This window comes from Musa acuminata, chromosome BXJ3-6 (genome assembly GCF_036884655.1).
Source record: "Musa acuminata AAA Group cultivar baxijiao chromosome BXJ3-6, Cavendish_Baxijiao_AAA, whole genome shotgun sequence".
NCBI lineage: Eukaryota > Viridiplantae > Streptophyta > Magnoliopsida > Zingiberales > Musaceae > Musa > Musa acuminata.
The window spans coordinates 16,957,979-16,974,374 of record NC_088354.1 but is presented as its reverse complement, the minus strand read 5'-3'; the positions used below and the strand labels follow the sequence as shown (position 1 = coordinate 16,974,374).

General features: G+C 34.2%; 2 protein-coding genes across 2 annotated transcripts; both read left to right on the top strand.

Moving 5' to 3' along the window:
- Positions 1–392: 392 nt before the first annotated feature.
- LOC103988624 (uncharacterized) lies at positions 393–1,042 on the top strand. Its single transcript, XM_009407206.3, has 2 exons — positions 393–540; positions 627–1,042. Exons 1-2 carry the CDS (start codon positions 477–479, stop codon positions 938–940), a joined length of 378 nt encoding a protein of 125 aa, XP_009405481.2. The 5' UTR covers positions 393–476; the 3' UTR covers positions 941–1,042.
- Positions 1,043–2,595: 1,553 nt separating this feature from the next.
- LOC103988620 (uncharacterized) lies at positions 2,596–7,977 on the top strand. Its single transcript, XM_065153658.1, has 10 exons — positions 2,596–2,851; positions 2,943–3,014; positions 4,818–4,897; positions 5,050–5,149; positions 5,234–5,287; positions 5,442–5,519; positions 5,969–6,066; positions 6,145–6,202; positions 7,104–7,225; positions 7,603–7,977. The coding sequence occupies exons 1-10, from the start codon at positions 2,648–2,650 to the stop codon at positions 7,757–7,759; spliced, it is 1,023 nt and encodes a 340-aa protein (XP_065009730.1). The 5' UTR covers positions 2,596–2,647; the 3' UTR covers positions 7,760–7,977.
- The last annotated feature ends 8,419 nt before the right edge of the window (positions 7,978–16,396 follow it).

The window sequence follows — 16,396 nt, the reverse complement described above, 5'->3', positions numbered from 1 at the left end:
TCACATGATGATTGGCACCTCAAGGCAAATTACGCCCATTATGATTGGTTTGCCTGGAAAAGAATAATTTAGCCATTTGTTGTGCAATGTTTGTCTTATTTTGTAGCATTAGATGGGGTTTTTTTTTGGGCAAAGGTAATATAACGATGTCGTATAAAGAATTACGTCAAACAATCAATGTAATGGCATTTTTACAAAGGTAATTATCAATTATAATCCTTCTTAAAAGTAAAAAGTGTCCTGAGACCATGGTTTTCCCAAAAACCATGTTCTGCACAAAGATTGGTGAATGATAGCCCGAACCATTCCCTTCCCACATTCATCCATTTGAAGAAGAAAGCATCAAAAGAATAATTTCTGTCATTGTTTCCTTTAATTCTTTTGATCGAGTTTCCATAAAGTCTACTCAATCCTGTTTCTTCCCCTATAAACAAGACTTGACTTGCAGCCTGCAACAGCAATAGGAGGAGGCAAACATGGCGAGTTATCTAAAGCTTCTCTTTGCTCTTCTTCTCCTCCTTCTCTGCAGCATTCACGGAGGTGACCTCTGTTTCCCTTTGCTTCTTCCTCCTCCAAATTATCTAGTGGTTCGGTCTAACCTCGCCATAGCAACGCTGTCAACGCAGGCCGGGGACAACCGTGCAGCACATCGGACATAAACGTTGAACAGAGCAAGACGGGAGTGACCGTGGAAGGGCAAGCGGAGTACGAAGTTACGGTGAGCAACACCTGCGACTGTCCGCAGTCGAAGGTGATGATACTGTGCTACGGCCTCAGAAGCGTCGTAGCCGTCGACCCTTGCGCCATTAAGCCGGTGGACGCTAAGCTGTGCGTCGTCGCCGAGGGGCGCCCGTTGTCCAAGGGGACTCCCGTTAAGTTCAAGTACGCGTGGAAGACGCCGCAAGACTTTCCTGTGGTTAGCACAAAGATCCGCTGCTAATTAGTAGGTTCTATCAAAGCCATAATATCCTGTGGATGTTTGAGCGAAGGTTTTAGCTTCTGTTGCTGCTTCTTTGCTTCGTGACGATTTGGATGTCCAACGTACTTAAATCCAACAAGAGAGACTCCGGAGAGTGCAACGTTGTGCTCCACAAGACACCTAATAGCTTCTATTATGATCACCTTTAAATTATATATATATATATATATATATATATATATATATATATATATATATATATATATATATACAAAACACCAAATAGCTTCTATCATGATCAATTAAATATAAATATTTTATTGGAAAAAGCGTTCACTATGGATTTCTATCATATAGTGGCCCCCTATTTATTTTTCTTTGGGGTGCTTTATTTTTATAAATGATAAAAGCTCATGAACCAAATCTATTTAAAATTGATAACTTTTTAGATATGCTTCATGATTGAGTGTAATTTTATTCAATTTCAAGTATAATAAGATAAACTTTTACTAAGGCAATCTAAACTTGTACAGAATAATTAGAACATGACTTTTATATGATTAATATATAATTTTTATTTTTAAAAATTTATGATAATTAAATCTCAAATTGTTGAGATTTACAATTTTTTTGTTGTTATTCGATAATTAATCATTAAAATTTAAGATTTTTTGAATCGATAGTATGATCAGATGTAACCTTATCAAATTTTATTAAAAATATATTTGGTAATACATTTGAGATCTATTTTTTTTATTTATGATTAATTTAAATAAAAATGTGTACTCACTTTTGAATAAATATTAAAAAAATAGAAAGGTAAATTTGTCATATAATGTTCAATAGAATTTTGAAATATAATTTTATTAAACATTACTTAGGTGAATACACATCTAAAATATAATTTTTATCTATTATTTATTAAGCATTTAAAGCATTCATTCACTCAACTTTTTCTTCAAATACATATTAAAAATATAAATATGTCTCCAAATGCAGTAATTTATACTTATCCAACTCAAACTTCAACAAAACTACTTGACCATGATTAATATTATTTTTCTATTTTATAAGATTTATGATAATTAATCATCAAAAAAAAAAACTTTTTCAATAGATTTTATGATCGAGTGTAACATAATTTAATTTCAAAGATAACTTAATTAACTTTCACTAAATCAATCCAAACTTTCATATAATTACTAAGACATGATTTTAAGATAATTCATATATTTTTAAAAATATAATGATAATTACTTATTAAAATTAAAAATTTTTGAATAAGTTTTATGATTGAGTGTAATATACTTCAATTTTAAGTATAAATTGTTTAACTTATACTAAACCAACTCAAATTTTTTCAAATGATTATATTTATTTTTCATAAAAAAATTATGATAATTAATTAGTAAAATTAGAGATTTTTTAATAACATATGTAATCAAATCATTTAAGTAAAAGTCTGAGAGCATTTTCCTCCAAATAAAAGAACCCTTTTAAGGATTTTTTTCCTCTAAAATACCACACACACACACACAGATATATATATATATATATATATATATATATATATATATATAATTTACCTTCTCATCATACATCAAATTACAAATAAAATCAAGGAATCAAGGGTGAGAGTCCACCAAATGGACGGTTAGTATAGCCTCAGGGACAAAAGAGGTGTGATGAGACACCCATCCACAGTAGCAAACCTTACAAAGCCCAAACATGGCATCGGCTTCCGCTTCACCCTTCTCTGGATTCCCCCCTTACAAATTTCTCTTCTCCAACCCCAGAAAGCTCCTACTCAGCATCAGAATGGCTTCCGAAGCGGGAGGATTGGGAGAATTCTCCTCCCAATCCGCCTCATCTTCTCCTTCTCCTCCAAAGATACTGGACTCCCATCTCCATGTATGGGCTTCTCCCCAAGAGGTAATACCCAACGTGTCTTAAGTGGTATTGCGTTGTAGAGCGATTGGATCTTTCGACGCTGATAAGCCGCTTCAAATGTATCTGTGTTTAGGCTGTAGGAAGTTACCCTTATTTTCCAGGGCAGGAGCCGTCAATCCCTGGATACGCCAATTTCCTGCTCAAGGTACGCAGATTTTTCCAAGTCATCGTTTTGTATAACGTTTCCAGTGATTTGGGAAGGTCGCAATCAGTAAAAGCTCTTTCCTTCGGACTTGTTTCGATCTTATCGTTCGAAATTGTTGTCAGTAGGCCATGCAAGTTCTGTTCGTGGAGTGATTGGGAGCTACTGTTAAGTGTTTAGTTGGGTGTTGTGGTAGAATAAAATTAACGCATGCCAGAAATTTCCCGGAGGAATTTTGCTGTTTACCTCATCCTACAGTCACATTTTTCTTAACTGTAGCTTCCTAATATAAGTGTTTTATTTAGTTCCCAAATTTCTTAAGCTTATTATGAATTTCATTTCAACCACTAATTAATATTTCCTACCTTGAACAACTAAATAAGGAATGGATTAAGTATTTTAACTAAAGATAAAAACAAAAATGAAATTAAAATTTCTATCCTTACTAGAAGCCCTCCTCAACCCCTCCATGCGCTGTTGGAGAGTGCATCATCAGGTGGCTAAACTAATCCAGTTATGACCTATTATGTGCAGAATGACTGGATTTGGTTGATCTATATTAGAGCAGTCTCCTAACAGTGATCAATCTTAGACTTGAGTAGAAGAGATGTTTCTGTATCACTAGGTAGTTCTCTCCCATTTGTGACAAGTTGCTTATCTTGAGTAAGATATTTGAAATATTGACTTCTGAATGTGTATAAAAATAAAAAAATTGCAGGATGTGACATGTTTGATCCAATGTGAAGTTAGAAACACCTTCTTTAGTTGCTTGTTGAAAGATCAAAGGAAGGTTGCATATGTTTCTTATAATAAATTCATGATTTGGAAGAACCTCTTTTTAATAAGATAATGACTTGGGTAATTGTCATTGCCACAAGCTTAAGCTAGTAGAAAAGGACTCAATATCATGCTTTAGCTTTCAAACTCCTGTCCACTTGGAGGCTTTTTCCACCAAACAGAATGTCATTGATGCTTTCGGAGACTTTCTCAGGTAGTCCACTGTTCCACTTGCACTAGATAGACCAGCAAACAGAAAAGATAGGCTACACCAAGTGCAAAGATGTTCAGAAGCAGAGAATATCTCAAACTATCTTTTCTTGATCTCTGCTTAGAGGAAGCTTGGATGTGAATTTTCAAAGCATAACAAAATGAAAAATACATTAGAGATACGGGAACTGCACTCAAACCGTAGTTGTATAGAGGAAACCTAGAAAAACCAATGACTTCAATTGATACCTTGAACATTTTGGACATGAAGTTTTGATTCACTGCAGAGCTTCTTTTTGTCCATCATTTTCCTCTCTATATTCTACTTTGCATTCCTGTCATGCTTGTAGTGCTATAATGCTTTCATTTTTATTTTTTGTTCCAGTTCTCACTGGCTCTAGGTCCAATAAAGACCTTGCATCAATTAATACAGGTTACACTGACTTGTCTAGGACCCAGCACTTTATGCTGTTAGCAGGTCTTCTAGAATATTCTGTATTATTCTGTTATAGGTATGTAACTTATGATACTTGTTCTACCTCTCTGTTATGTAGAAACTCTTCGGAACTTTGTGAATTATTTAAGAGGAAGATTGGATCTCATAATGTGGGACAAAATCATTTAATTAAATTTCTGCTATTAATATGAGTAAAACGGATTGAAGGAAGAAGAGTAAGTATTTTTTTGAAGAAAATTATGAAGTTGGACTCAGAGCTGGCTTTGTTCAATAAATTATATGTCGATCAGTTACCCTCATATATAGTTACGCTTGTATCATATAAGGATTACTGATTTATTCTTTTGTTCCATCCCTTTCAGTTGATGTCAGAAGCAGGAGTGGATGGTGCCCTTATTGTGCAGCCTATAAATCACATGTTTGATCACTCTTTAGTAACTAGGTTAATTTATCATTTTCATATACAGTGCAACCAGATAACTTTTTATTCCTTCTACATTCATTTCATAAAATGTATTTGTATACACTTGACCTGAGAACAGGTTTTTTTAATTGGGAAAAGGAAGATAATGATTTTGCATTTCCATATGATAGTGTTTTGAAGAGGCATCCATCTAAATTCATTGGTTGTTGTTTAGCAAATCCTGCAGAAGATGGAACTGGTATTAGGCAGCTCGAAGATCTAGTTTTAAAGGTTATTAAGTGCAATTTTCATTATTATATTGCAAGCACTAACATCGATGGATGAATCTGACACTTTAGCTCTTGAATTTTCAAGGATGGATATCGAGCTGTTCGATTCAATCCGTATCTTTGGCCTTCTGGTCAAAAGGTACCCTTCTTTCCTTTCAGTTTTCTAGATTGACTAAAAACTTCTGATTGTATCTTCTGAAAATTTTATCTTATGCAGTATTAGTTAAGCATTTTGTAGATCGATTATTTCTTCGATCTTTGTGTACACATGCTAATTCTCCACATCTAAGCAGATGACAAATGAAATTGGAAAAGCAATGTTCTATAGAGCTGGAGAACTTGGAGTACCAGTGGGAATTATGTGTATGAAGGTGGAACAATATTGTTTAATGTCTTACTTTAATAGATGTCTTTGATAAACATGAATTCCTTTCCTCTAAATCTTATAATAAAGATTTGTTTTCCTAAAGTTTGCCATCTGTGATAGTAGTATTATCACACTACTAGGTGCTTCTAAGCTTGCTCTCAGTTAAATTAGAATTACCTTTGGGTGTCCTCTCTAAATCCTTGTACCATGAAAAGCCCTGGTGTCCAAAAGCTGATACCTTGATAAGTTTTGTGCTTGGTGAAGTACGATCGCTGCCTTGGCTGATCAATTCTAGCTTGACGAAGTCACATTTTTTTATGCAACAGAACATTTGATTCTCAGAATAGAATAGCTTTATTTTTTAAGTAATATATTGCTGAACTGATCATTAGTCAAAAACTATCAAGCCATCGCAATAAATTGATGGCTAATTCATCAAGAGTTTCGCCACAGGGTCTTAGTCTACACATATCAGAAATAGAGGAGCTCTGTGAAAACTATCCTTCAACCATTGTACTACTTGACCACATGGGTTTCTGCAAACCACCAATGTGAGCTTATTGCCAGATGTGTTCTATAGTAAGTACTATGTGCCACTTGAGCTATTCTGACAGTTTGTTGATCTTCAGGACTGATGAGGAACACAATACCTTCTCGTCATTGCTAAAACTGGCTAGGTTTCCGCAGGTAGTGTTCCGTCATTTCTGCACAAATTACATAATGTGGTATATCATATGTCCTCTACTTGTTGCAGCTGGGCATGCAGTCACAATTCTTATGATTTCAATTTTCAATATATCTTGTCAAAGCTGCTGGCATGCTCAAGACATTTTTAATTTGTAATATATGTTCGATAAGAATACTGATCTCTGTGTACATTGTATTAGAAGACCTAACTATCCCTTTCTAGTTTATTATATATTTAGATTAATAGTGTTAGTCTAGCCCATCTTCAGGCTATCCATTTGTTAAAATACTAGTCTCAAGCATGTGCTTTACATGCTACGGATGATCAAATTATATAGAAGGCTGAGAAGTGGGATGGGGACTCCAGGTCTTTCAAGGGCCAAAAATTGCTTTCATATTGAATAAGCAAAATTTTCATGCTAGGTTTAACTTTTAAAATTCTTGAGTATATTGCTTGTCTGATTCATGGTTTCAGAAACCCTCAAATAAGGAAATTAAGAACGTAGTTAAGTTCAAAATTACAGGATATTATTGAGAAAAAAAGACTCCATAACGGGATGATGGCCTTGCCACATTGTAGGCGCTTCATATTCATGGCAAAGAGCCATATCTAAACTTCTAACATTTTCCTTTAGATTATTATAGGACAGACCTTGACTGGGAGATCCTCATCTCTCGGATTGTTTGATTAGCGTCCCATGTTATGTTCAAACTTCACATGATATTAGATCCACTTAAAGAAAAGTAGTCTCTCCAATAATGTTTATTCATGCTCTGAACCAAAAGAACTGATGCTTTAAACCACTGTTATTCTTTCTTCTATATCTTTGCTGTCTAGGCACTCTTATTATTCCCGGTTCTTCGATTTATGCTTATTGTAAAACGTAATTGGGATGAGCAGGTTTATGTGAAATTCAGTGCCCTTTTCCGATTGTCAAGAAAACAGTATCCATATGAGGATACAAGAGACCTTCTTTCCCAAGTTGTCTCCAACTATGGGGCTAACCGAGTCATGTGGGGAAGGTAATATTTAACAGATTATGGCTGTATTTTTGTTTCCTCTTTCTTGGAGTTGATAATTATTTCTACAGCTGGAGGTTCTTAATTCCAGGGAATATTTCATTTCATGCTTTCTAAATACTTCTTTTCTGTTTTTTAGTGTCATTACTTTTGCCAGTTGTTATAGATTAGAAACTTAATAATTCTACAAGCTTCTTTTAATTACCAATTTCTATTTAATTGTAGCAATATGTTTCACTTTTTACTTTTAAATGACAGCATATGTAACTTAATACAGCCACATCATGAATTGAAGTTTGAAGCTTAAATCATATGTAATTAAAAATTAAATGAAAAAAAAGGTGGCACCTTATGTCGGTGTGTTTTGTTTTGTGTTGCAGTGACTTTCCCTTTGTTGTTAAGGAGTGTGGCTATAAAGAGGCGAGGGAAGCTGTCTCTCTCCTCGCGAACCAGATACCCTTGTCATCATCTGATTTAGAGTGGATAATGGGCAGAACATTTGGGCAACTCTTCCGACAACCATGGCAAGCTCTATAGAAAATTTGCCTGTTGGCTGTGATTCCTGCCTTTGTTCATCTTCCACATCTGTTACATATACTTTGTTTTGTGCATCCCAACTTCATGAGTGAAACCTTTTGCAGAAAACATCATCTTTTGTGCACAATTTAATGTTCTAAATCATGCATAAGGTAGCAAAGCATTTTTGTAATTATATATATAATTTTGCTCATCAATCATCTGGAGAAGTTGACTTAGCATGTTTGAGCTAATTGCAAACAAACATGGTACTGAAGGTGACCTTATCCAATTGTTATCTCCAGAGGAACCTTCGAGTTATACTGATTACCATTTAAAAGATATGATGAAATTGCATATACAAAATTATTGTAGTGATGATGGCTACTAAATTATTTGTGTAAAAGTAATACAGTTGATGGTGGTGATGGTTTTGCCACTAATAATTTCTTGGGAAAAGGAACTTAGATGGATCTTCCCTCAACTTTTCTTTAGAAAAAATTAAACAAAGAAATAGTGAAAAGAAGAGTTTGGAGAAAACAAGAAGGCAGCTTTCTTAGAAAATGAAATGAGATTTATATTTTTGTTTCTGTTAGAATTTTAAAAAGTCACACATGTATAATTAAATGTGTTAAGTCATTATTTTGATTAGCCAAAATTAAAGTGATCTAATTAAAGTAAAGTTATTTGGCTAAGGGACATAATTGTTATGAAAATTAATTGTGTAGATACCATCAGTCATATTTCTAACTTAATGACGAGATAAGTTAGGAATATGAAACTCTTGAAGCATAATTGTAGATTCATCAATTATGAATACATTGTAGATTCATCGGTTATGACTATAAATAAGGTTATGGTCCCCGGTTGTAGTATCAAATGAAGTTTTTCTTCACCCGTCAAGGAGAAATCTAAAGTTCAAAAGGTACTCTGCAATTGGAAGACCAAATCACCAATCAATTCAGAAAATACTCTAATGGATTCATCAGGTACGCTTCCGTCTTAATCTGTTTCTTAATTGTTGTAGAATTTCATGCATATTATAGTGGATTAAATAAATTTTATGGAAATATTCTTAATCCATTATTTTGGATCTATTCGGTTTTGATTCTATAAAACAATTGTTTGATCCATATTTGATATGTTAAAGGAACCCCAACAAGTGGTATCAGAGCCATCCTACAATGATTGATGAACATTTAAGCTTGTTTTCTCATGAATTTTAATGATGTTTTCATCAATATTTTAAAGTAATTTGGTTCTATCATCGTTGGGAAAGATGATAGTTTTATGTAATCATGCTATTTTGAAGTGATTTGGTTCTATTATCATTGGAAAAGATTATGGATTTATGTAATCATGCTATAGCATGCTTCACATTCAATTCAGTGCTTTTTTCTGATGTAATATCAGTTTAATTTTGGATCATCTTTTTCACTTCGTGTCTTTTCCTATTCATCAATATGCAAAAATTCATTTTTGCACTATAAGGCATAAATTTCCCAAATTCTTTTTGGATTTTATCTAATTAATATGAATTTAATTAATTAGATATTGTTGCAATATTATGTTGGTTTAATAATATTGATGCAATATTATGTTGGATTAAAGATAATATTGGTTTATATTGTTTGTTGACATAAATTGAATGATTTACATGCTTTAAATATTTTAGTCAACAAATTAAGATCAAGCCAATTTGACTAATATGGTCTAAATTCAATTAGTGATTGTTTAATATTAGATTGAGTAATTTAATATATGAAGTCGCCAAAGTGACCTCTCATATATAATATTTCTCATGAAAATATTAAATGTAGTGTGTATTTACATCCATACGGTAATTCTCCGGCCCAAAGGAAGGTTAATGACTGGCAGAATTTTATACATACTTGTAATGGTAAATACATGATAATTATAAAGTTATACATGTAAATGATAAATCAATCCAAAGATGGGTTTTTTTCATTTGACATGCCTTATTATCAGTATTTGATCATTACAACAAGACTACCACTAGCAATTAATATTGAAGTCCAAAGACAAGATATTAATGTTTCACTTGGTATCTTGAGATGGGTTAAATCATTATTTGAATTTGCTTAAGTTTATGGTAATAAATATGAGCATAATTTATGGTTATCTGTTGTTCTCTTATTTAGGTTCTCTTATAAAAATATCTGCTAACCTCAATTCAGTACTGGTTTTAAACGAAACCAACTTTAAGGGCAAGAAAAGAAAATACAAATATGGAAAGAATGAGGCTGATAAGGACCCAGTACAGAAGAAACAAAATAAGGATGATACTTGTTTCTTCTGCAAGAAATCTGGGCATTTAAAGAAGGACTATGCTAAATATCATGCTTGGCATGCTAAAAAGGGAACATTCCTTACTTTGGTTTGTTCAGAAATCAATTTAACTTTAGTACCTAGAAACACTTGGTGGTTAGACTCCGGTGCAACAACTAACATCAGTGTATCAATGCAAGGTTGCCTAAGCTACTGAAGGCCTAATAATGCTGAGAGAAGCATTTATGTGGGGGACGAAAAATCGGTAGATGTGGAAGCTATAGGAATATTTAGATTGTTATTGTGTACCGGATATTATTTGGATTTAAAAGATACTTTTATTGTACCGTCATTTAGACGGAACTTAATTTCTGTTTCTTATTTGGACAAATCTGGTTATTCTTGTTCATTTGGAAACAATCAGTTTACTTTGTCTTTAAATTCAAATATGATTGGAACTGGTTCACTTATGACTTATGACAATCTATATTTACTTGATACTATAGCATCCTATCATGAAACCTTGAATGTGGAATTGCGAGGTACTAAATGTAAAATTGAAAATTCTGGTATATTATGGCATAAACGTTTGGGTCATATCTCTAGAAATAGAGTTGAAAGACTTGTGTCAGATGGGATTCTTGATCCCATTGACTTATCAGGTCTAGATGTTTGTGTTGAATGCATTAAAGGTAAACAAACCAAACCTAAGAGATCAGGTGCATATAGAGCTACAGACGTCTTAGAATTGATACATACAGATATTTGTGGACCATTTCCAACACCTTCATGGAATGGTCAACAATACTTCATATCATTCATAGACGATTACTCTAGATATGGATACCTGTATCTAATACATGAAAAATCTCAGTCTTTGGATGTGTTCAAAGCATTTAAAGCTGAAGTTGAAAATCAACTCAGCAAAAGGATAAAAAGCGTCAGATCTGACCGTAGAGGGGAATATTACGACAGAAATGACGGCTCAGGTGAACAACGTCCAGGACCATTTGCTTTATACCTAGTGGAGTGTGGAATTGTCCCTCAGTATACAATGCTTGGGTCACCTAGCATGAATGGTATAGCTGAAAGACGAAACCGCACACTTAAGGACATGGTAAGAAGTATGATTTCTCAATCTACTTTGCCAGAGTCACTCTGGGGAGAAGCAATAAAAACTGCAGCTTACATTCTTAATAGAGTACCAACTAAAGCAATTGTAAAAACTCCTTATGAACTTTGGACTAGGAGAAAGCCTAGTTTAAGACACTTTCGTGTATGGGGTTGTCCAGCTGAGGCAAGGCCTTACAGGCCTAATGAAAATAAATTGGAACCCCAAACAATAAGCAGTTACTTTATTGGTTATTTTGAGCGATCTAAGGGGTATAAATTTTATGATCCCAAATCAAGAAATATTTTTGAGACGGGTATTGCTACATTCTTTGAGGATATTGAGTTTGGGAGGAGAAATAAGATTAAAGACTTTACCTTTGAGGAATAATTGGTTCAGTCTGATCCGATTCATATAGTTGCTACTAATATAGCAAAATCTATACCTCAAAAGGATATAGTCATTTCAACTCCTATGCAGAATGAAGAAATTATTCATGAGGAACAAACTCAACATCCTCAAGAATCTGTGCCGCAAGAGCCAGCACCTTTGCGACGATCCACTAGGGAAAGGAGGAGTGCCATTTCAGATGATTATATGGTATTTCTCCAGGAACATGAAGAAAGTAGTGGTATAATGGAAGATGATCCAATCAACTTCCGTCAAGCCATGGAGGATTCTAATTCAGATAAGTGGATTGAAGCAATGAATCAAGAGTATAAGTCCATGCAAGACAATAAAGTTTGGGAACTTGTCCCATTACCAGAAGGTGTGAAACCCATTGGTTGTAAATGGATTTTTAAAACCAAAAGGGATTCTAAAGGTAATGTGGAGAGGTATAAAGCACGTCTTGTGGCAAAGGGCTATACTCAAAAGGAAGGGATTGACTTTAAAGAGACCTTCTCTCCGGTTTCAACGAAGGACTCTTTTAGGACAATTATGGCTCTAGCTGCACATTTTGATTTAGAGCTTCATCAGATGGATGTTAAAACAACATTTCTCAATGGAAACATTGATGAAATAATTTATATGGTGCAACCAGAATACTTTGTGTCAGGAGACCCAAAGAAAATGGTTTGTAAATTGATAAAATCCATCTATGGACTAAAACAGGCATCCCGTCGGTGGTATCACAAATTTCATCAAGTAATTATCTCATTTGGTTTTGAGATGAACGCTGTTGATGATTACGTGTATCACAAATTCAGTGGGAGCAAATTCATTTTCCTGATATTATATGTGGATGATATTCTGCTTGCCACAAATGATATAGGCTTATTGCACGAAACTAAGAGATTTCTATCTAGAAATTTTGAGATGAAAGATCTTGGTGACGCCTCTTTTGTATTAGGAATCCAAATACACCGAGATAGATCCCGGGGTATTCTAGGATTATCACAAAGGAGCTATATCGATAAAGTACTCAAAAGGTTTAGCATGCATGATTGTAAATCAGGAGACACCCCTGTCGCAAAGGGAGACAATTTCTGGAAACTCAAGAAATGCGGAAGATTCCCTATGCATCAGCTGTAGGGAGTCTAATGTATGCACAAGTTTGTACGCGTCCGGATATAGCGTACATTGTTGGAGTGTTAGGCAGATACTTAAGCAATCCTGGAATGGATCACTGGAAGGCAGCTAAAAGAGTCATGAGATATTTAAAGAGGACAAAACATCATATGCTCACATATAGGAGATCGGACCATTTGGAGATCATTGGGTATTCTGACTCCGATTTTGCTGGATGCCAAGACAGTAGGAAATCCACTTCAGGCTACATTTATATGTTGGCTGGTGGGGCGATTTCTTGGCGTATTGCCAAGCAATCTCTTATTGCTTCTTCCACTATGGCAGCGGAATTTGTAGCATGTTTTGAGGCGTCTAATCATGGAATTTGGCTGAGGAATTTTGTCATAGGGCTGCAAATAGTTTAAGGGATTGAAAGACCACTAAAGATATACTGTGATAATAAATCAGCTGTTTTATACTCCAACAACAATAGGAGCTCGACTAAGTCAAAGCACATTGACATCAAGTTCCTAGTTGTGAAAGAAAGGGTACAAAGTAAACAAATTTCTATAGAACACTTGGGAACAAACTTTATGTTGGCAGATCCTCTCACAAAAGGTTTACCGCCCAAGGTCTTTCATGAGCATACTGCTCATATAGGTATATCAGAATTTAAGGAAACTTCAGTTTAGTGGGAGCCTGTCATATGTTTGTTATATGTTCTATGCCAGATTCTGTATTTGTACAGATATTTTCTGATCAGAAATAAAGCTTCAGTTTATTATACTTTGTACATTATGGCTATTAAAGTTATTAATGATCTCATAAAGATAAAGTTGGACCAGTTGAAAATTAACATGTACAGATCACATTCATGTAATTTTCATGCTACACATTTCATAATTGATCTATGTCATTTGGTTATGTTAATATTAGTGATCATTGATGGGTTTAGCTATGATTGATATAGCGAAGACCGCTTTGGTCCTATATTAATATGGTCAATGGACGAGATTGTTTTGTATGTCCTGTTTAATAATGGCAATAGTTTTGAGCTCATAAAAAATATCACATTTATAAGGATACATATGTGACTCAGTGGGAGATTGTTAGAATTTTAAAAAGTCACACATGTATAATTAAATGTGTTAAGCCATTATTTTGATTAGCCAAAATTAAAGTGATCTAATTAAAGTAAAGTTATTTGGCTAAGGGACATAATTGTTATGAAAATTAATTATGTAGATACCATCAGTCATATTTCTAACTTAATGACGAGATAAGTTAGGAATATGAAACTCTTGAAGCATAATTGTAGATTCATCAATTATGAATACAATCATAATTGTAGATTCATCGGTTATGACTATAAATAAGGTTATGGTCCCCGGTTGCAGTATCAAATGAAGTTTCTCTTCACCCGTCAAGGAGAAATCTAAAGTTCAAAAGGTACTCTACAATTGGAAGACCAAATCACCAATCAATTCAGAAAATACTCTAATGGATTCATCAGGTACGCTTCCGTATTAATCTGTTTCTTAATTGTTGTAGGATTTCATGCATATTATAGTGGATTAAATAAATTTTATGGAAACATTCTTAATCCATTATTTTGGATCTATTTGGTTTTGATTCTATAAAACAATTGTTTGATCCATATTTGATATGTTAAAGGAACCCCAACGGTTTCTCCTACAAACCTAACAATAGAAGATAAAATTTTGTTGGGAAAACAATAGTTAACAAAATTTCCAACCAGGAAAAAGGAAGACCAATGACTATTTTTATGTAAATAAATATTTCTTTTGTTATTTCATCATAGAGTGCACATATTCTTGGGTGGAATAATTCATGAAAATTTATTGAAATTCCTTGTCAAGATTTTCATTTTTAATTTATAATAGAATGTGAAGAAATAAATCAATGGTTTTTAACAATTTATGAAATATTGTATAATATATTCACACAATTTAATTATATATATGTGAGATCTATAGCAAATCCATTGTTTGATAATGGTTGTGTTTTGTTCAAAAATCCTTTCATTTCAAGTAATTGTGATGGTCATATAATAAAATAAATCATCGTATGTATTTAATGAACAATTTGTATTAATTTGGAAGGGAAGGTTTTTTCTTTTGCCAATCTACAAGTTTGAAGTATGGAATGTAAAAGGATAATCAAATTTGTTCTCTTTGAAACGAATTGGATCTAAAAATATAAAGTTATAAAAAAAAAGGTACAAGATTATGGGGAGACATTTTTTCATAGATTGAACAAACAACAATCATACAAATGGAAAAATAGTTTATCGTGCAAGCCCTAAGAAACATCTCATTGATCGGCACACTAATCTATTGTTGTGATCGTCCATGCCCGGTATAGGAAAAAAAGAAAAGAAAAAAAAGGGGGCTTATTGGATGTCCAATAAGGCAAGGGCTCCGTCGAATATCTCGTATCTAAACCTTTACTTATCGCAATGCCTACCATATATGTGTGACCCTCTAGGCCCAATATCGAGCTGGCCGTGAGTCAAACCTGTCAGAACTCCTTCTAACTCAGTGAATTATTATCTCTGTAATAATTTACTCGACTTATCGACTACGGACGTACTAGGCCACTACGCCGTAGTCCCCAGACGATACAAGGGGAATCCAATCCATTGGACCTGTCTGTCCTTAGTTACCGTGTACCTATAGTCCCTCATCCGTCTAATATCCCAAAGACCGTATATCGAGCATGGTGCTATCAGACCTATACGGTTTCTACTCGAGTCTCGCTTTAATCGGATTCTCTCATAGAACTCTTTCTCTCTCAACCCGAATTACCCTGGTCAGGGATTTGTCTGAGCAAGAACACATGGGATATTCCTCTCATGACGTCGATAGTGAATGATCCTCTATCGACACTCAATAGCCCTCGTAAGGTCGACTACCACTCCCAATGACCAGCTGTACTAGATCTGGGATATCCAAACCTATAAGTCTGGTATCAAAAAGTGGAGCACTCATACAGGACATCCTTGGTGTCTCAAGTCTAAGGACCAGATATACCACTAGGACTACGAAATCGCTGTCTGACAATAAGGCATCATCAACCATCCAGCATTCCGTAAGCGGATCAATTAGTGAACTCATTCTCCAATGAGCACCTGTACTGTATCCCTAGTGTCCCTACACGAGCAGCTATGAGACCAGCTGCATCCATCATATGGACGGGTATACAGCACACCAGTATGTCCGGTTATCATGATGTCCCTCTCAAGTAACCTATGATTGGGATTATTTAGGATATGTGTTTAAAGGTGAATCGATCTCATTTTCGTGATCTCATCACGATCTGATTCATATTGCATAAATCCAAGGACATCACAATATATATATATGCATATATGCAATAATTATAAAGTGATATATACCAAAATATAATAAGTAAAAAGATTCTTTATCAAGTCACACGTGCTATCACTCACGTGATTGGCTTGCTGGGCACTTATGACTAGCAAAATTAAGATATGATCTTGATAGGAGAGACTTCTAATTATCCTTCCTAAATCGTTTGCCCTCGCTTATATATAGACAAGATCTTTTAGGGTTATATTATTTTAGGGTTATATTAATTATCGTGGTCTTGAAAACAAAAAGAAAGGAGAAGATGAGTCTAGATTCCTATATAGATGTGCAACGATAGAGGTGCTTCGTAGAGATATACATATTTTGTTGAGCATCATATGAAAAGGTATACACCTT

Coding starts and splice junctions, on each gene's coding strand:
- LOC103988620 (XM_065153658.1), top strand. CDS start 2,648: ATGGCATCGGCTTCCGCTTCACCCTTCTCTGGATTCCCCCCTTACAAA. Junction 2,852..2,942: donor TATGGGCTTCTCCCCAAGAG/GTAATACCCAAC, acceptor ATCTGTGTTTAG/GCTGTAGGAAGTTACCCTTA. Junction 5,150..5,233: donor TCGAAGATCTAGTTTTAAAG/GTTATTAAGTGC, acceptor TGAATTTTCAAG/GATGGATATCGAGCTGTTCG.
- LOC103988624 (XM_009407206.3), top strand. CDS start 477: ATGGCGAGTTATCTAAAGCTTCTCTTTGCTCTTCTTCTCCTCCTTCTC. Junction 541..626: donor TCTCTGCAGCATTCACGGAG/GTGACCTCTGTT, acceptor CTGTCAACGCAG/GCCGGGGACAACCGTGCAGC.